The sequence below is a fragment of the Littorina saxatilis genome, linkage group LG12 (genome assembly GCF_037325665.1).
Source record: "Littorina saxatilis isolate snail1 linkage group LG12, US_GU_Lsax_2.0, whole genome shotgun sequence".
Taxonomy (NCBI): domain Eukaryota; kingdom Metazoa; phylum Mollusca; class Gastropoda; order Littorinimorpha; family Littorinidae; genus Littorina; species Littorina saxatilis.
In genome coordinates this window covers 82,771,788-82,791,472 of record NC_090256.1, presented here as the reverse complement: position 1 = coordinate 82,791,472, position 19,685 = coordinate 82,771,788, and the positions used below count along the sequence as shown (strand labels likewise).

Genomic DNA, 19,685 nt, shown 5'->3' with positions numbered 1-19,685 from the left:
TACCATCCTCTCTCAATAAGTAACATCTCCACGTAAGTGAAGGTGAAGATAGACCTGTCACACTCACTCTTTCATCGCTACTCTCGATTTTCAAAAGAGATCCTTGCATACGGGAGCAGAATTGTTGAGTTTTGTCGTGAGTCAAGGCATGGCGGCGGTCGAAGAAGTAGCACTTGTTACCTCCCCTGATCCATGGAGAGGGGCAACCGAGACCGTTCACAAGTACGAAACTATCTGTAACCATTTGCAAGAGAGGGAATTACATTACAGGTTTGTGTCTCTGTGCAGTACCTAATCGAAAATTTTTAATTAAATTTTCATTTGATTAATATACTTACCTTAGTCACATATTAGCATTGACGCAGTCGAGATGCTAGGTGCCTGAAAAACGCTATCCCGTCTATAGTCTAAGGGAAGCAACCCAAGCTAAAAAAGTAGCAAGCTTGCTACCCTGGGTTGCCTCCCGTAGCGTATCACGCCACAGATCTCGTACCCAGTACGAGACACCCTCATTCGACTTCTAGAATACAAAGAAACTAAAAGCGGGGAAGGTGGGAGGGAATTACCTATGTGACTCGGGTAAGTATATTAATCAAATGAAAATTTAATTAAAAATTTTCGATTAAATTACATATTCTTACTCCGAGTCACATATTAGCAGATAACTCCAACAAGGTGGTGGGTAAGAAGAAAAATTTCAAACTCACCGTTATGATCTGGAGAGGCATTGCCCCGCTGCCACCAGTGCAGGGAGGGTCCGTGAGCCATCACGGCAGACCGCGGCGATGTCTCTCAAGTAGAACGAGATAAAGACGTCGTCCGAACGCCAGTACGCTGTGCGCAGGACATCGTCGAGTCTTCGAGACCTCAAAACGGCCAATGAAGACGCCCATGCCCGAGACTCGTGCATTCTAGCTGACTCGAGAGGGAAGGCAGGCTGAGCCCCCCCCTTTTGTGCCAGACTCCACACATAGGCTTGTTTTATGAGAGCTGACACCCACCTGGCCAAGGTAGTCCTCGTAATATCTCTTTCCATAGAAGTATTCAAGGAGATAAATAGGAGCTTCTGCGAGCTCGACCTGATGGGCTGAGTACGAGCTAAATAGGCCTCCAGGGCCCGAACCGGGCAATTGACCATGTCTGGGTCATCCTGCGCCACAATATGGGACAGAGGCCTCACAAGGACACAGGGAGAAGGCTGATCCGGTGTCTGATTCTTGGCCAGAAAGGCCTCCCGGAAATGCAAAGACAAGGAGCCGTCGCGCTCTCGGCCAATGTCCTGCGGACTGCCTGAAAGAGCGTGGATCTCGCTACCTCTGCGGGCCGAAGCCAGAAGTAGCAAGAACAGAGCCTTACGAGTAAGGTTCGCGAGGCTAGAGCCCTCCAGAGGCTCGAAGTCCGCCGAGCGCAAGAACTCAAGGACAAGGAAAAGATCCCACTTGGGCAGAGAAGAGCGCTTGACGTCCTGCAAAGACGCGCCCTTAATAACCCCAGCGACAACCCCGCTAACATTGATGGTATGACCGATCTGTTTAAGAGTCGAGGCAATGGCCGACCTGCGAACCTTCAAGGAGGAGGACGAAGCCCCCTGGGAAGACAAATCCGCTAAGTGATTGGCGACGTGCATAGTACGAGGGGCCACCGGGTTCAGCCCATGAGCCTGACACCAGGTGACCCAGGCACGCCAATGTGACGAATACACTGAGGAGGTGGAGGCCCTATGTGAGCGCTGCACCAACTCCAAAGTGCGGTCGGAAGCTCCAGACCGCCTCAGAGCAAACGTGAAGATTGAGAGACTGCGGGTGCCCGTGAGGAACTCCGGTGCGAGGCTGAACGAGTTCGCCTGGTACCAGAGCGAGAGGAATTGGAGGGCCGCGTGCGAGTCTCAGAAGGTCCGGAAACCAGGGCTGAGACGGCCACAGAGGGGTGACCAGAAGCAGAGACGGCCTCTCCAATTCCGCCTTCCTGAGGACTTGGCTGAGAAGCTGGAAGGGCGGGAAGGCGTAAGCCTCCAGCCCTGTCCAGGGGATGTCCAAGGCGTTGGTCCCCCACGCTTCCGGATCGGGGAAGGGGGAGACAAACACCGGAAGGCGCCTGGAGAATCTGGTGGCGAAGAGATCCACCACAGGCTTCGGGGCCACAGCCCAAAGGCGGAGAAGGGCACCATGCGTGATGGTCCATTCTGCCTGCAACACCTCGTCGGAGCGGCTGAGCGCATCCGCCAGTGTGTTGAGACTCCCTGGCAGGTAACGCGCTGAGAGAGAGATCCCCCGCTGGGAGCACCAGGTGAGGATCTCGCACGTTCTGCGGGAGAGAGTGGGGGACCGCGAACCTCCCTGCTTGTTCACATAGGCAGCCACTGTCGTATTGTCTGTGAACAGACGCACGCACTTGGCCGCTAGGGAAGGGAGGAACGCGACCAGAGCAAGAAACACGGCCTCCAACTCCAGCGAGTTGATATGCCATGTGCTCTGTTCCACAGACCACAGTCCGGAGGCCGTGAGCCGGTCCGTGTGAGCCCCCCAACCCAGCAGGGACGCATCTGTGAAAAGGTCCATGTTGGGAGGGGGGGAAACAATGGGAACCCCCCTGCATACCCATTCCGACTCCATCTGCCCCAGGATGGAGGCCAGAGTCCGAAGTGAAGCCCGCAGGAGAAGCGAAGTAGAGCGGATGAGAGCCTGGAGCTTGTCCACCCGCTTCTGCGAAGGCTGGACAGTCCAGGTGACCGTGTTGAACGTCATCCCCAGGTAAGTGAATGACTGAGAGGGCACGAGCTCTGACTTCGTATGGTTGACCGAGAATCCCAGCAAGCTGGCCTCCCGGAGAACCAAGAGAGTGTGCTGCCTGCAGAGAGCCTCGCTCTGGCCCATGATGAGCCAGTCGTCGAGGTATGCTCGCAGCCGCACTCCCTGTGACCTCACCAGCGCGCAGAGCTGCCTCACCACCATGGTAAAGATCCATGGGGCAAGGGACAGCCCAAAAGGAAGTGCGCGGAACTGGTAGACTTGACTGGCCCACCGGAAACGGAGCCATTTCCGGTCGGCGGGATGCACCAGAATATGGAAGTACGCATCCGTCAAGTCTATAGAGGTCACCCAATCTCCTGGGCGGAGAGCGTCTCGAACCGAGGCAGGCGTCTCCATTTTGAACCGAATCGTTCTCAGAAAAGTGTTGAGAAACGATAGGTCCAGAACAGGACGCCAAGCCCCCGAAGCCTTGGGGACCGCGAAAAGCCGTCCATAAAACCCCGGGGACCTGTGGTCCGAGACCGCTTCCACCACGCCCTTCTCCAGCAGAGAGGCAACCTCCGACTGGAGGACGGCCCTTGCCTCTTGCGAGAAGGGTGGCTTGAAGGCTGGAGGACGCCTGGTTAGAGGGGCCTTGTCCCCCAGCCAGAGTAAGCGGAATCCCGACCTCACAACTCCCACTATCCACTGGCTTTGTACTAAGGTCAGCCAGTGTGACAGTGCCCGAGCAAGGCCCCCCGCCATCACCAGAGTGGAGGGCGGAGGGGGGGGTGAAGCCGGGAACGCTTCATTGGGGGTGGGGCTTCGCATTGGAAGAGCCCCTACCCCTGCCCGACGAGGATCTCTTGCCCGACCCACGGGAAGGGGCACGAGGTCTCTTCCGGGAAGCAGGATGCGCCTGAGCTGAGGACCTAGCCCGCTGAGGCTGAGCCTGCTTAGGAGCAGCCTGCTTGGGAGCAGCCTGCTTCTGCTGCTTCAAGGCCTGAAGCGCAAAAGAAGAGAACTGCTGTTCCCTGTTGGTGTCGATCTCCTGCTTCCTGGCATCAGAGGCCAGGTTGCCGAAGAGAGCACCGTCCACCACGGGTGAAGACCTGAGGGTGTTCCGAGTCAACTCCTCAGAGAACTGAGAGTGGGCAAGGAACAAGTCCCTCCTGCACGAAACCGCATGGAAATAGTGCAGAGAGGACAGCCTCATCTGTTCTTCGTTCACCCGTGCGAGAGTGGAGAGCAGTGTGGCCACATCCTCCGCATCCTGCTCTTTACTAAGAGTAAAGGGCGCCAAGGACACAGTCAGAGCGCGAGAAAGCGCCCTAAGCAAGGTCTCGGAGATGGAACTGAGTTCCAGCAGCTGTCGGCCCACTTCTTCAGAGGAAACCAGGGTCTGCTCAGAAATAGGCAGAACCGAATCTCTCTTCAAAGGCTTCGTCAGAAGCGGAAGAAGGCCCGGCGTGACCAACAAAGGTCCCCGCGGGAGGGCAAAAGACGACAGAAGGTTCCGAGACGCCTTAGGCCAAGGCAACTTCCTCTGAGCCGCCACGGGCAAAAAGGAAGAAGCCTGCGCAGGCGCGGCAAGATAGTCCAGCGCTGAATCCGGAGCTGTACCGTGCGGCACCAGCAACGGGACCAGCGCCGGTGGCAACCCGCTGCCAGGAGGAGCGGGTTTGGCAAAAAGCTGAGAAAGCTGAAACGCTACAGAGGGTGATTCCTCAAACCGGAAGTAGCTGTTTTCTTCCTTTGCCAACCGGAAGTCAGCCATCGCCGACGGACCAGCAGAATGCAAGGCCGAGGACGAAGCTCCCTCCGGAAAATAACGAGAAGTGACCTCTGCGGCGCCCTCCAGCATAGCCCGGAAGCTAGCAGGGGCCTCCGCCAGCGTCTGATCGTCAACCACGGACCTGGAGTCCGAAGCGACGACGGATGAGGAAGGCTCGAAGCCGAAATCCATCGAATGACGCTGAGGTCCTTCCTGTTGGCAAAAGATGGCCCCCGTGTCCTGGCTGAGAGGAAACTGAGATGCATCAATCACCGAAGTCAGAGGTCTAGAGGGGCTAGCAGCCACCACCGTAGTGTGTGACTGTAGCTGTCCCAAAACAGGCCCAAAGCCCGTATGCCCATAGGGCAGACCATGTCCACAGTTCGCCGGCAACCCAGCGGAAGCAGCGGGAACCGCGGAAAACCCCGGAGGAACCGGAAGTGAGGCAGCAGCAGCAGAGCTAAACCATAGCTGCTGCTGAGCCGCCTGTGGGCTGAAGCCCGAAAGCCCGAAGGCAAGCCCTAGGCCGGAACCGGAAGTGACAGCGTCATGAGAACTTCCGGCCTGACCCACACTTCCCGTCGAGGACGGAAGCGCAGCTACCGGAAACGGCCGCTGAGTAAGGGCATAGCTCAAACCGGAAGGGGCCATGGGCTGCCCGCGAACCGGTGAACTGACACTTCCGGCCGGAGCCGGAAGTGGAGCTGTCGTAAACGACTGCTCACGTAAGGAGCTGCTCGAGCCGGACGGGACCATGGGCTGTCCGCGAACCAGCGAGTAGCTACTTCCGGAGACCGGAAGTGCAGCTGCCGCAAGCGGCTGCTGCGAGCACATACCTTCAACAGGCCGCGTCCCCGAGGGGACACGCTCAGGCGTACCTCCGCAAGCGGAAGCCGCCGAGTACCGGCCAAGGAGGGAAGTAAGTCCCGGTGGGTGAAGTCCATGAAGGTCACGAACGCCGGAACCCGACGGCAGAGGCGAAGATCCGGTGTGAGAACATCCGGAAACGGCCGACATCGGAAGCAGAGACGCCAGCGAAAACTGGTCACCCACCCCCGGCAGGGGGGCAGAGCTGGCAAGAGAGTCAGAACGACCCATTTCCTCCCTGACCAGTGTGCGAATCTCTGGAAGTAGAGAGGAAAGCAACGAAGACACCAGAGCACTAGACTCCGGTGCCGGCAAAGGCGTGCGCATAGGAGCCCTAGGGGCAGAAACGGACGCCTGAGAGCCCGAAGGGGTCACTTTAGGAGGAGAAATCGAAACAGAAAAGACAGTATTAGTCTTAGGATCAGAGACGACTACCACGGGGTTCTTACTAGAACCAGAAGCAGAGGATTTAGGCTTGCCGGGGCCCTTGCCCTTACTCTCAGCCTTCCCCCCCCTCTTTTTCTCACCGTCCGCCATGTTAAGACGGCGTGAGCAAAGTAACTACTGAACAAAACTAAGTCCACTGGACGAAAATTCAGCAGAAACAAACGGACTAGCACTAACTTAAAAGCAGCAAAAAGCCGCTACACAAACAGCGCTAAGCAAACATTCACAGTCCGAAAACGGACAGAAACGTACAAGTGTAATCCACACGTGCTAGTCACAAAATGGCGACCGAAAAGGAAGCCACGAGCAAAGTAACTACTGAACGTAACTAAGTCCACCAGACGAAAAATTCAGCAGAAACAAAGAACTAGCACTAACGTAAAAGCGGCAAACAGCCGCTAAACAAACAGCACTAAACAAACGTTCGCAGTCCGAGCACGGACAGAAACGTACAAGTGTAAACAACACGTGCTAGCCACAAAATGGCGACCGGCAAGGCGGCCACAACGAAACTACTGCAGCAACTTCTAAGTCCCAAGGACGTCAGAATAACAGTAGAAACGCGAAATACAACAACAAGGAAAGATCTCACCAACTGGAAACCAGCTAAGAGAAGAAGACGGGAGCCGAGGCCGGAGGGTGTCAGGCTGACAAACAAACGGCCTAGGAGCGCTAGCGAAAAGACGACCTGTCTCTCTGGCTGAAAGGAGTCGAATGAGGGTGTCTCGTACTGGGTACGAGATCTGTGGCGTGATACGCTACGGGAGGCAACCCAGGGTAGCAAGCTTGCTACTTTTTTAGCTTGGGTTGCTTCCCTTAGACTATAGACGGGATAGCGTTTTTCAGGCACCTAGCATCTCGACTGCGTCAATGCTAATATGTGACTCGGAGTAAGAATATGTAATTTAATGGAGGCCTAATATGCAGACACACAACGGCCAAACGTACGTGACAAGACTGACAAACACCAGGCATACCCTTTTAAAAAGCCAACGGATCAAATAAGATTGTCATGATTCAGATTAATATGATGACAAACGCAGCGGTGCATGAATCATTATATTTGGTGAGATAAAGTTTTAAACATTTGTTTAGACACGTACGCACGCATGCCACACACAGAATGAGTGAGAGAAAGATACAGAAAAACAAACCAAATGATATCCTAATGTTAATATATACTGGAAATGACCATTTCTTTAATTATACATTGCCATGAAACGTTAGGTAAGGTTATGTTATATAAGTTTTGAACTTGTGCTCATTGTACAGGTTGTAAGGCTTCTTTTTAAGCCTACTGTCTATATGATACTTACCGAGACAGTACTATTCTTGCACATTATCTATTATAGGCCGAAAAAATTGGACAAAACGCTGAGTGGGTACAATTATCTCCCATAACCATGCGCCACCGTGGATCCCAAGCACTGTCCGAGTGCTTCCCCCTTACAGGATGTAGGTGGCGCGTCCTCTTTCTTTATGAGCTGCAGACCCTCAAAAAGCCCATAACATATCAAGAGGGGAGGCGGGAGGGAAACTCTAATAGTACTGTCTCGGTAAGTATCATATAGACAGTAGGCTTAAAAAGAAGCCTTACAGTCAATATAACACTTACCTCGACAGTACTATTCTTGCACAGAATACCAGAGTGGTGTGAGGGTGATATGTAGAGTATTAAACTCCTTAATCAAAATCACTTAAATCCAAGGATTAAGATACCCAGGCAATTTTCGAACAGTACTACCGTAAAAGAAAATATACCCAAGAAACATACCTTAGACTGACGTGACCATGCTGGCAACCACTGCTGTGTGGTGAACTCAATGTCAAAGTCCAGGCCACTCAAAGCTTGAATACCACTGAGTCTACGGCAAGTGGCTAAAGCGATGAGGAACAATTAGTCTTAAAAATCAGCAACTTGATACTGATGCCTGCCAGGGGTTCAAACTCATTGCTACGCAGGAGTTTGAGGACCAGAAAGACATCCCCCTTGGGAAATGAAACCCGAGGTTTAGACACCGCTGCATTGCTAATACCCGAAAGGACATTAGCGATGAGGGAGGACCTGATCAAGTGTTCAGGTCTGCGACCAGTAGCGGCCGCAATCGTGGAAGCGATGGCAGATCTGTATCCAAGAAGAGTCTTAGAAGAAAGACTCTTCTTTTGATACACTTCCACCAGGAAGTTGGCCAAGTCCTGTGTTGAGGGATAAAGCGGCTTTATCCCCTTGGACAAGGCGAAGGTGGCCCAAGCTCTCCAGCGAAAGTCGTAGAGCTGATTAGTTGATCGCCTCTTAGCGTTCAAGGAAAACTCTACTGAACTCTTGTGCAATCCTAGTGCAAGCAGTTTGGAGCGCACAAGAGCCATGCGGTCAAGCACAGACTCTCTGGACGTGGATGAGGGAGGCATGATCGAGGCTGGAGCAGACCTCCCCCGTCCAGATCCAGAGGTAGAGGGTCTACGTGGGTGAGACCGCGAAGATCTGGAAACCACGGAGCTGTTGGCCAGTAAGGCGCGACCAAAATCAGTCTTGGTCGTTCCTGCAGATATTTTGCCAGCACCCTCGGAATCAGAGATGTCGGGGGATAGGCGTAAGCATCGAGGAGCCTCCACAAGAGAGTGAATGCGTCCAAGTGGAACGCATTCATGTCTCGAAAGGGGCTGACGTACCTGGGAAGCCGAGCGCTGAATCGAGTTGCGAACAGATCGATCAGAGGACGGTCCCACCTTGCCCACAGACGCTGTAGAACGTTGTGAGCGATGGTCCATTCTGTGGAGAGAACCTGATCGCCCCGACTGAGAATGTCGGCCAGGGCGTTCAGTTTCCCCGGAACGAACTGGACTGACATCCGGACCTGATTGGTCTGGCACCAGAGCAGAATCTCCTCCGCCAACAGGGAGAGGGACCGAGAATTGGTGCCCCCCTGGTGGCGAAGGTAAGCTAAGCATGTGGTGTTGTTGTCCCCGTTGAAAATCAGAGGGGCCAAGGACAGGCCGAATGGGAGGGCCCGAAACTCGAACACTGTGCCCTCCCAAACGAACCGGAACAGATGCCGGTACCCCGGGGCCACCAGGATGTGGAAGTAAGCATCCTGGAGGTCCCAGACATGGCCCAATCGTTTGGCCGGATGGCCAACCGGACCGACGAAGGGGTTTCCATCTTGAACTTGCACCTGTGAAGGTACAAGTTCAAGGTGGAGAGGTCCAACACCGGCCTGAACCGGCCTTCCTTTTTGGGGACGGTGAACAGGCGGGAGCAGAACCCCGGAGAAGGCTGAGAAAGGGGGTAGACCGCCTTCTTCTCGACCAACGAGTTCACCTCGTCCTGAAGAGCCTGCCATCTGGCAGAGTCTCGAGGAGGGGGGAACGTCAAGGGTAGAGCGGACAATGGAGGTTGTGACGCCAGCGGTAGAGAAAACCCCGACCACACCACCCTCAAGAAAAACTGGTTGGAGACCAGTCTGCCCCACATGCCGCGGGCCCGAAAAAGGGAACCGACGGACGAAAGAGGGGCAACTTGAGGGGGCGTCAAAGTAGGGCCGGGACTCACTGAAAATTCTGCTGGCGGGCAGGCGCAGGCTTGCGACCACCCCCCCTGGTGGTGCTGCTTCCCCTTACCTGTCTGAGCACCCTTCGTCTTGCTTGGGAACGCGACAGGCGCCTAAGAGGAGGAAGAAGGAGGCAGTGAAACTGGCTTCTTCTTCTTCTTCTTCTGAGGCTGGGAGCTGGAGGTGACTGTAGCACTTCTCTTACTCCCCGCCGCCGTCGCCGAAGCAGCGAGGCCAACCATCAGAGAATCAGTGTTCCTCTGGCGTGTGGACTCCACCACAGAACGAACAGTGTCCGGATGAAAGAGGGAAGAAGGCTGAGGAAACGTGTTCCTCAGACTCTTCCTCATATCCGGAGGCACTATAGAAGTAGGCAGAAAATGATCACGGAACAGGGCCAATAAAGTGGACCCGTGTTCCAATGGCCAATTCTGCCGCAGACGTCACGCACGATCGCACGGCATGCAAAGCCCGATCCACTCGAACCGTGTCAAGGACCCGAGTGGAATCGGACTCTGCCCGATCGGGAGGGTCCAACAGTGTGGACAGCGTGCTCATCCATGTCAAGGCCTGTGATTGGGCCTCGACTGTGGAAGAAACGGTGGCCTCAAGATTGTGGAACGAAGCAGAGCTCAGTTCCACCTTCTTGACCGAAGGCACCTCCCCAACGAACACATCACCGTCAGCCCCACCCTAAACACTCGAAGTCTGGAAAGGGAGAGTTCGAGAGTCAAAGGGAAAAGGGAGGGACGAAACAGATTGGACACGAGTAAACAGTGGAGGTGCGCCTCCCGAAGGAAAGCATGGCACTGAACCCGCGTCCTCCCGAGGAACATAGGTCGCGTTTGCACGTGAATCTGTACTCCTCAGGTGATGTGCTGCCGCTTCCACCGTGGCACTAAGACTAGGGTGGAACGCGAATTGCCGGCGGCCGGATCGTTCATAAAACGAGCCGCCGGGAGACGCGGCGTGAGCCTCCCGTGCCCGGGCCGAAGCGGACTCAAAGGACGAGAGGGCGTCTCAGGGAAGGACGTCCTGAAACTGTTCAAACGTCCTTGTAGCTGTGCGAGGGCGAGCCTCCTGCCTCTCGTCCTCAGACCCCGGGTCCACGTCCTGTGTGTCAACACTAGACGACAGACGCTTAAGAGAGGCATCCGTGACGTCAAGACGCCGCGTGATGTCTGTCATGTACTGTTGGAAAGTACGAAGCATAGCTTCGGAAGTTCCATCAGAAACCGGCAAGGGTAGAGGATCAGTGTTAACCTCAGGGCGACCCTGATCCTCCTCCCTATCGTCCTCCGACTCACTCTCCTCTTCACTTCCCGACAACTCCTCAAAAGCAGGAGTGTAGGGAGCTTGAGGGGGAAGAGCCGAAAGCGATGAAGCAGGCTGTGAAGAAACGCCCACAGAAGCAAGAGGCCGCGAAGACCCCTGCCCCAAAGACGAAACGTCTCCAGCAGCCGAAGGGGGAGAAAAACAACAACCCTGCGACTGTTGGGTCAGCCCAGCCAACGAACCCCCGCCATTTATAGACTGAACAGGAACCCATCGGGTCTGATCAGAAAAGAAATGGTCCGGTCCGGTCGGGGGTGCCGATCCGGTCCGGTAGGGTGGTCCGGTGTTCCGGTCCGGTCCCGTACCATCCGGAGGTCCCGTTCGGCACCGAACCATCGTACCCACAGAAGTGTTCGGGTGGTTAGGTCCGGACGTGGACATACCGTACCATCCGGACCCGTAGGTCCGGTATGGTCCGGTTCGGTGCCAGACCATCCAGACCAACAGAGGTGGTCGGGTGGTCCGGCACCGGACCATCCGGACCCGTAGGTCCGGTACCATCCGGAGGTCCCGGTCTGCACCGAACCATCCGTACCCACAGAAGTGTTCGGGTGGCTCGGTCCGGACGTGGACATACCGTACCATCCGGACCCGTAGGTCCGGTTCGGTGCCAGACCATCCGGACCAACAGAGGTGGTCGGGTGGTCCGATCCGGTCCGGTAGGGTGGTCCGGTGTTCCGGTCCGGTGGTCCGGTCCGGTCCCGTACCATCCGGAGGTCCCGCTCGGCACCGAACCATCCGTACCCACAGAAGTGTTCGGGTGGTTCGGTCCGGACGTGGACATACCGGTGTCCGGTGGTCCGGTATGGTCCGGTTCGGTGCCAGACCATCCGGACCAACAGAGGTGGTCGGGTGGTCCGGTCCGGACCACCGGTCCAGTACCGGACCATCCGGACCCGTAGGTCCGGTCCGGTCCCGTACCATCCGGAGGTCCCGTTCGGCACCGAACCACCCGTACCCACAGAAGTGTTCGGGTGGTTCGGTCCGGATGTGGACATACCGTACCATCCGGACCCGTAGGTCCGGTTCGATGCCAGACCATCCGGACCAACAGAGGTGGTCGGGTGGTCCGGACTGATCCGGTAGGGTGGTCCGGTGTTCCGGTCCGGTGGTCCGGTTTATTTGTTTGTTTATTTGTTGCTTAACGTCCAGCCGACTACGCAGAGCCATATCAGGACGAGGAAGGGGGGGATGAAGGGGGCCACTTGTCAAGCGATTCCTGTTTACAAATGCACTAACCCATTACTTGTGTCCCAGCAGGCTTTAGTAAAACTAAATTAATACCTACTGGAAGATGACCAGTTTCCAGTATGTTAAAATAGGCTTAACCTATCTACTGCTGGACTTACATCAGAACACTAACAGATTAAACTATACATGAATCGCGAGACAAGCGGCAAGAGAAGAGATTTTTGGAAAAAATACAGATGAATGAGCAAGAAGGCAGAAAAAAGAAAAGAATTCATGAAGAAAAAGAGAGCATGACAGGAAAGAGGAACCAAAAATCTACCTAACAGCAAACTAGAAAGCTCCTGCGGTTCCAAAAACAGGAGGGGCCTTTAATTTCATAACCGCAGTGCCCCACTGCGGGACGGTGGTCCGGTCCGGTCCCATACCATCCGGAGGTCCCGTACGGCACCGAACCATCCGTACCCACAGAAGTGTTCGGGTGGTTCGGTCCGGACGTGGACATACCGTACCATCCGGACCCGTAGGTCCGGTGGTCCGGTATGGTCCGGTTCGGTGACAGACCATCCGGACCAACAGAGGTGGTCGGGTTCGGACCGGACCACTGGTCCGGTACCGGACCATCCGAACCCGTAGGTTCGGTCCGGTCCCGTACCATCCGGAGGTCCCGTTCGGCACCGAACCATCCGTACCCACAGAAGTGTTCGGGTGGCTCGGTCCGGACGTGGACATACCGTACCATCCGGACCCATAGGTCCGGTGGTCCGGCATGGTCCGGTTCGGTGCCAGACCACCCGGACCAACAGAGGTGGTCCAGTGGTCCGGTCCCGACCGGACCACTGGTCCGGTACCGTACCATCCGGACCCGTAGGTCCGGGGGTCCGGCAAGGGCCAGAGGTACTGTCCCGCACCGGACCCTAAGGTCCGGTACGGTCCCGTACCATGGGTCCCGTCCGGACCAAACCCGGAGGTCAAGTCCAGTCGGGACCCGTGGGTCCGGTTCGATCCCGACCCGTAAGCCTGGAACGTTCCGGACCCTTGGTCCGGACCATCCGTCACCCGAACACCAGACGCTAAGGAATGGCGTGGGGTCAAGACGGTCCGGTCGGAGGTGTCGGTCTGAGCAACAGAAACAATGTTCCCGTCGCCCTGACCATTCGACAGAAGTACCACGTTCTGTCGAACACCTCCACGTCCAGTAACTAGTCGGCCGGAGCGTTTCAAGAGGGACAGCCACCAGTCACACGGACGTCAGAGGGAACCGTAGTAGCAGTGGTCGTAGGCACGAAGCCTGAAACCCCTGCCCCCACAGGACCGCCCTGAACGGGGTCAATTCGCATCCCAACCCCAGCGGGGAGGGAATTCAGAGACCCCGTCATCTCCTCCGATCTCCCCCCCCCAGGAGGCCGAAACTACTGTCGAAACAGCAGCAGACGACCCAGCGAGGGAGTTCAGAGGAGGACCCGTGTCCCTCCTGGCTTCCACAGCGGTGGAAACCGAGGAGGGCACAGGAGAGGCACCGGAAAAGGAAGATTTTAATGCCAACTGCACCCGGTGTTCCCAGGCGGTCACCCATCCAAGTACTAACCGGGCCCGACGTTGCTTAACTTCGGTGATCGGACGAGAACCGGTGTTTTCAACGTGGTATGGCCGTTGGCTGTCAAAACCTGAGTCTCTCCAGTAGCCCCTAGATCGGATTCACCAACCCCCAAAGAGGGTTGGGAATCGACCTGCCCCCGGATTCGAGCCAGGGAGGAGAAGGAAACCTTCCCCCCAGGCTTGAAACCGGGAGGAGCTGAAGCCTGAGACTGAGGGCCGGACAACGGCGTCGAAGGGGGGGAAGCCTGTTCCACTGAAGGAGAAGGAGAAAGAAGCTTTTTCTTTCCCCTCGACCTTCCCCGAACCTTCGACGGCGCAGCCCCGCCCGAAGTCCCAGGCTCAAGCCCAGCCTGTTTGAGCAAGCTCGCATTGAGCTTGCTCAAACAGGCTTTCTCCGCCCTCCCTCGCCGCAAACGCAAAGCGTTTGGGGAGGGAGAGTCGGAGCGCCGAAAGGTCCCCTTTTCCGTGCGCAAAACATGACGCTGGGCGCCCGGAGAAGGGTTGCCCCCGGCAGACTCTGGTTCCGTAGAACCAGAGCCCAAAACAGGACGAGACATCCTACCTCGCCCTGTACGTACCCTTAAAGACCGAGAATTAACAAAATTCAATACTCAAGTGAATGCGGCGAAACGAGAAGCAGACGACCGGTCACCACAAAGTAGGACGGGAGGCACGCCGAGTCCGCCACACAACAACGGAGGCACAAGTTGAAGGAAACACAACGTAGCCTCAAGCCAGAAGTGGAATAACACACAATAATCCAACAGGTGATAGTCCACACAGAAAAGAAGCCTCTTAGTCCAAAATAATCCGGGAGCGTAGCAGAAACACAGCCGTCTGACACGCGCGAAAAAAGAAAGAGGACGCGCCACCTACATCCTGTAAGGGGGAAGCACTCGGACAGTGCTTGGGATCCACGGTGGCGCATGGTTATGGGAGATAATTGTACCCACTCAGCGTTTTGTCCAATTTTTTCGGCCTATAATAGATAATGTGCAAGAATAGTACTGTCGAGGTAAGTGTTATATGTTGTTATCATAATTATGTGTGAATTTAAATAAAATAGTGTTAAAACAAACAACAACAAACAGAAATCTCCTGGATATGCAAGACATCACCTGGACTGTTGTTGATCTGACAAGCAAAGTGGTGTTTGTCTGTGCAGTCCGCCTCCTCCATTTGACCGTTACTGTGCACAAGGCCACAGCTGTGACCCGTACCCCTGTCTGGGTAGTGCTTCCACTGGTTGTTGCTGTAACAAGTGTACAAACATCAATGTAAATACACCAATCGCGATCCGCCTCCTCGTGACCGTTACTGTGCACAAGGACACAGCTGTGACCCGTACCCCTGTCTGGGTAGTGCTTCCACTGGTTGTTGCTGTAACAAGTATACAAACATCAATGTAAATACACCAATCGCGATCCGCCTCCTCCGTGTGACCGTTACTGTGCACAAGGACACAGCTGTGACCCGTACCCCTGTCTGGGTAGTGCTTCCACTGGTTGTCGCTGTAACAAGTGTACAAACATCAATGTAAATACACCAAGTGCAGTCCGCCTCCTCCGTGTGACCGTTACTGTGCACAAGGCCACAGCTGTGACCCGTACCTCTGTCTGGGTATAGTGCTTCCACTGGTTGTCGCTATAAGAACAGTTTACAAACATGTAAATACACCAAGTGCAGTCTGCATCTTCCATGTGACCGTTACTGTGCACAAGGCCACAGCTGTGACCCGTACCTCTGTCTGGGTATAGTGCTTCCACTGGTTGTCGCTATAAGAACAGTTTACAAACATGTAAATACACCACAAAGTGCAGTCCGCATCCTCCATGTGACCGTTACTGTGCACAAGGCCACAGCTGTGACCCGTACCTCTGTCTGGGTAGTGCTTCTACTGGTTGTCGCTGTAACAACAGTTTACAAACATCAATGTAAATACACCAATCGAATCATTGACAAAACGATGCATTCATATAGAACTTCGATCTGGTGGCCTTTGTCTGTCCGCTCAACATTCATAGAAACATCAAACGATTCTGTTTGAAAGTGGGTATTTTCAAATGTATTATTTTGTCGCCTAAATACCACCAGGAACTTTTCGTTTACTTCAGATCAAATTATTAAACTCTGGGTGAGATAGACAGCACAGGGAAGATGTCAGACAGACAGACAGACTGGAGGACAAAGAGACAGACATACATATAGACAGACAGACAGACAGGCAGACAGACAGGCATAATTATACTGACAAGATTGAAGTATCGGAGACTCTGGTGGCGTCAGCCCACGCCCACTCTCTCTCCGTGGAACGGTCGTTCAACCCCACCCACCGCTTGCCCTGGGTGGACGCGATCTGCACCATCTGCTGCAGTCCTTGCTGCAAGCATGACATCATCATCATCATCATCATCATCATCATCATCATCATCATCATCTACGGCGTCGATGTCGTCGTAGGGGTGCACAATCAACCTTCTATCTAATATGTTTTATAAATCTAAGCCTACAATACATCTACTAAAAGCAATCCTTGCTGCACAGAAGTATCAAAATGGCGAGAAATCCCATTGATGAGGTATATGAGTTTAATGACTGTGAATATTCGCGTTTTTAAATTTTACGGGGTAAATCCCACGTTACGTTATAAGTTGAATACGCGTCACGGTTCATACAACAAAAATGTTCCAAAATTCAACTTTAAATTTTTTGCACTGTAATAATCCAATCTATTTGAAACCTTTCTTTTTTCAATAGTTTGAATCCATAGTCATTTGTTAACGTTGTATAACTAATGAACTGACCAGCTGGTCAGCAGAAGTAAAAGAGGCGAGGACAGGGGTCACTCCATCCGCAGGCGCTTGAGTGAGACATGCGTTCCTGGCAGCTGACCACGACATCTTCTCAGCCGGGTCGTCCAACAGACTGACATAATAACACCTCATGCCTGCTGACTGAAACTCTCCGCCACATGTGCCTGTGGGTATGGACAGGACATTCATAGGTACAGTTTGTTGTTGTTGTTGTTGTAGTTGTCGTTGTTTTTACATTCAGTCAAGTAATGACTGAATGTCTTAACATTGGCGGAGAGTGAGGTTTGTTTCCCGATGTATGTGTGTCTGTCTGTATGTCTGTGTGTGAAAAGCATTTTTCAAAAACTACCGAACGGATTGTTGTGAAAATTGGTACAGACATTTCTGTGAGCCTTTGCTTGAAACATTTCGCCGATTTTGGATAGGGCTATTTGATGACGTCATATTTGATGTTTGTAAAAGTTGAGGCGACGCTAGTTGCAGTTAAGGATACTGAGGAGAAATCCTTGATGTTTCAGGAAATCAGACATGCAGAAAAGAAGGCAGGTAGGCAGGCTGACAGGCTGGCAGACAGGCAGTAAGACGGCCACACAGACACACACACACACATACGCGCGCGCGCGCGCGCGCGCACACACACACACACACACACACACACACACACTAACCAGCAGTAGCAGGCGTGTAGCTACAGATGTAGCCTATTCGCTGAGTACAGTCGTCGTCGTTGAGAGATCCAGTTGAGTCCATACTGACACAGTTCTCTACATGATGTGTGTCCGTTGGCTCCGTCGCCCACGCCCTGAGTGAAGATATTTCATTTTAAAGGCACTCTCCTACTCCCGAAAAAAGTTGGCTCATCATCTAAGACCTGACCAGGCTATTACGTGGGACAAGACCAACCCTCCACTTGGTCACATACCAAAAATCAACACCTTGTTGGCTGGTTCCATGTCTTTTGAGCGCCAACATTTGAGCGCCAACATTTGAGCGCCAACATTTGAGCGCCGCAACATTACAGCGCCGCACATTACTGCGCCGCACATTACGGCGCCGCACATTACAACGACGCACATTTGAGCGCCGGGTCGAGTATATGTATCACGAAAGACGTGAGTGTGTGCTTAGAGTTATTGTAGTCTGCAGCATAAGATAAGATAAGCGCCTTATAAATAACCTTATTATTATTATTATTATTATTATTATATGGGATGTCACACGTACGGAATAGGCGATGTGAACTGTTGTCGCACAGCTAAGGAGCAGAGTACGCTCGTACAGAAATGAACTCACACACACACACACACACACTGTAACCTGCTTGAGAATGAACTCACACATCGATGTCACTCACACGTACGGAATAGGCGATGTGAATTGCTGTCGCACAGCTAAGGAGCAGAGCACTGTATTAGTTTCAACCACAGCACTTGTACTGAGACTAGCGGTAAGATGGCAGAAACGTACCTGAGCAAAAGAAATAAAGAAAAATTGACTGTTGGCGGTTATGCATTCCGCTTTGACAAGAGGAGCTCGAATGATCCCGAATTGCTCTTTTGGAGATGCGACCAAAAACTCTGCAAAGCCAGGATACATACAAGGAATGGGGAGGTAGTACACGAGATCGGAGACCATCAGCATGCCCCAAATCTTCCAAAAGTGGAGGCTGACAAGGCCTTAAATCGCATGAAGTCCCAAGCACACACAACGCGGGATGCCACTCGTCAAATTCTGGCGGATGTCCACGACGGATTATCTCAAGCTACAGTGCTAAGTCTTCCCAGCAAGTTTTCCATGACAAGGTCTATTCAACGACAGCGGCAACGCAACAACTTGCCCAGGTTACCAGCCACGCTTGCAGAACTTGGTCAAATCCCAGAGGACATGAAGGTGAGTGTGTGTGTGTTTGTGTGTGTGTTTGTGTGTGTGTGTGTGCGTGTGTAAGCTGTGTGCCAGTACAGGCATGTGCGCGCTCTCTCCCCCTCTCTCTCTCTCTCTCTCTCTCACACACACACACACACACACACACACACATATATATATACACACAGACACATACACACACTTAGCATATTTTTTTATATGTGTGGCAGGTTCTCACAGACGGAACTACTTTCCTGGCGTACGACTCTGGTCGAGGAGCGGACAGGATTCTTCTTTTCGCCACACCTGATGGTCTTCGGTTGTTGTTTGAGCAGAAAGACTGGTTCGCAGATGGGACATTCAAGGTGGCCCCGGGGTACTTTACTCAGGTGTATTCGATTCACGTGCTTTACATGGGATCGACAATTCCTGTTGTTTTTGCCCTGCTTCCAAGTAAGTCACGTGCCACATGTGATAGACTTCTCCAAGCTTTGGTTACGCTGAGACCAGGCATTGCGCCAAGCACGTTGATGACCGACTTCGAAAGAGCCGCGGTTTCAGCGTTCGATGAAACTTTCCCTGGATTACAGCTGACGGGTTGTCACTTCCATCTGGCACAGAATGTCTGGCGACACATCCAAGACCATGGACTCGCAACTGTGTACAGAGATGAGGAAGAGTTTGCAAAATTGATGAGAATGCTACCAGCTCTCGCCTACCTTCCTCCTGCAGACGTTGAGAATGCATTCGAAACTGTGTTTGACCCCACATCGGCTTTCTGGGACGCACGTGCCCAACCGATCATAGATTATTTCGAGGACACATACATTGGACGTCCTCGACGTCGTGGACCACGCCATCAACCGATGTTTGCTGTGCAGATGTGGAACCTTCACGAAAGGACCCTGACGAACAATGCTAAGTCCAACAACAGCGTTGAAGGGTTTCACAACGCCTTCCAGGGCCTCCTCGGGGCGCATTCACCAAGCCTGTGGCGGCTTATCGCTGCGCTCAAGAAAGAACAGATCCTTGTGCAGGCCGACATCACCCGCCTTCTGGCAGGCCAGGCTCCCGCCCCCAAGCGCCGGAAGTACAGAGACCTGCAGGTGCGTGCCAAACGGATCATTGTGCAATACAATGCTGGCCAGCGTGGCTTGATCGACACAATGGAAGGTCTGGCCTTCACCTTCATGTTTTAGATCATTTAAGTGCTTTTAGTCATCCCGGTGATTTTAATGTGCCAGCGCGGCCGTTGTTCATGTTCAGTCGTCAATAAAAGTATGCAAAAGTATGCTGGCCAGCGTGGCTTGATCGACACAATGGAAGGTCTGGCCTTCACCTTCATGTTTTAGATCATTGTGCAATACAATGCTGGCCAGCGTGGCTTGATCGACACAATGGAAGGTCTGGCCTTCACCTTCATGTTTTAGATCATTTAAGTGCTTTTAGTCATCCCGGTGATTTTAATGTGCCAGCGCGCCCGTTGTTCATGTTCAGTCGTCAATAAAAGTATGCAAATTTT

The 19,685-nt window shown here is 53.5% G+C and overlaps 1 protein-coding gene, 1 long non-coding RNA gene and 1 other non-coding gene across 4 annotated transcripts in view; all 3 read right to left on the bottom strand.

Moving 5' to 3' along the window:
* The window catches only part of LOC138982958 (uncharacterized), a 59,075-nt gene that overhangs the window by 17,588 nt on the left and 21,802 nt on the right, over positions 1–19,685 (bottom strand). The window lies entirely within an intron of this gene.
* Positions 1–19,685, bottom strand: part of LOC138982951 (macrophage mannose receptor 1-like) — a 52,309-nt gene that overhangs the window by 13,498 nt on the left and 19,126 nt on the right. For both annotated transcript variants that reach the window (XM_070356349.1, XM_070356348.1), the window contains 5 exons: positions 16,969–17,102; positions 16,292–16,464; positions 15,740–15,867; positions 14,606–14,739; positions 68–234 (listed from right to left, as the gene is read on the bottom strand). In XM_070356349.1, the coding sequence (XP_070212450.1) occupies positions 68–234; positions 14,606–14,739; positions 15,740–15,867; positions 16,292–16,464; positions 16,969–17,102 (736 nt within the window). The remainder of the gene's footprint in view (positions 1–67; positions 235–14,605; positions 14,740–15,739; positions 15,868–16,291; positions 16,465–16,968; positions 17,103–19,685) is intronic.
* On the bottom strand, positions 13,428–13,546 carry LOC138983431 (5S ribosomal RNA). The gene has a single exon (XR_011461159.1). It is a non-coding gene; the product is annotated as a 5S ribosomal RNA (ribosomal RNA).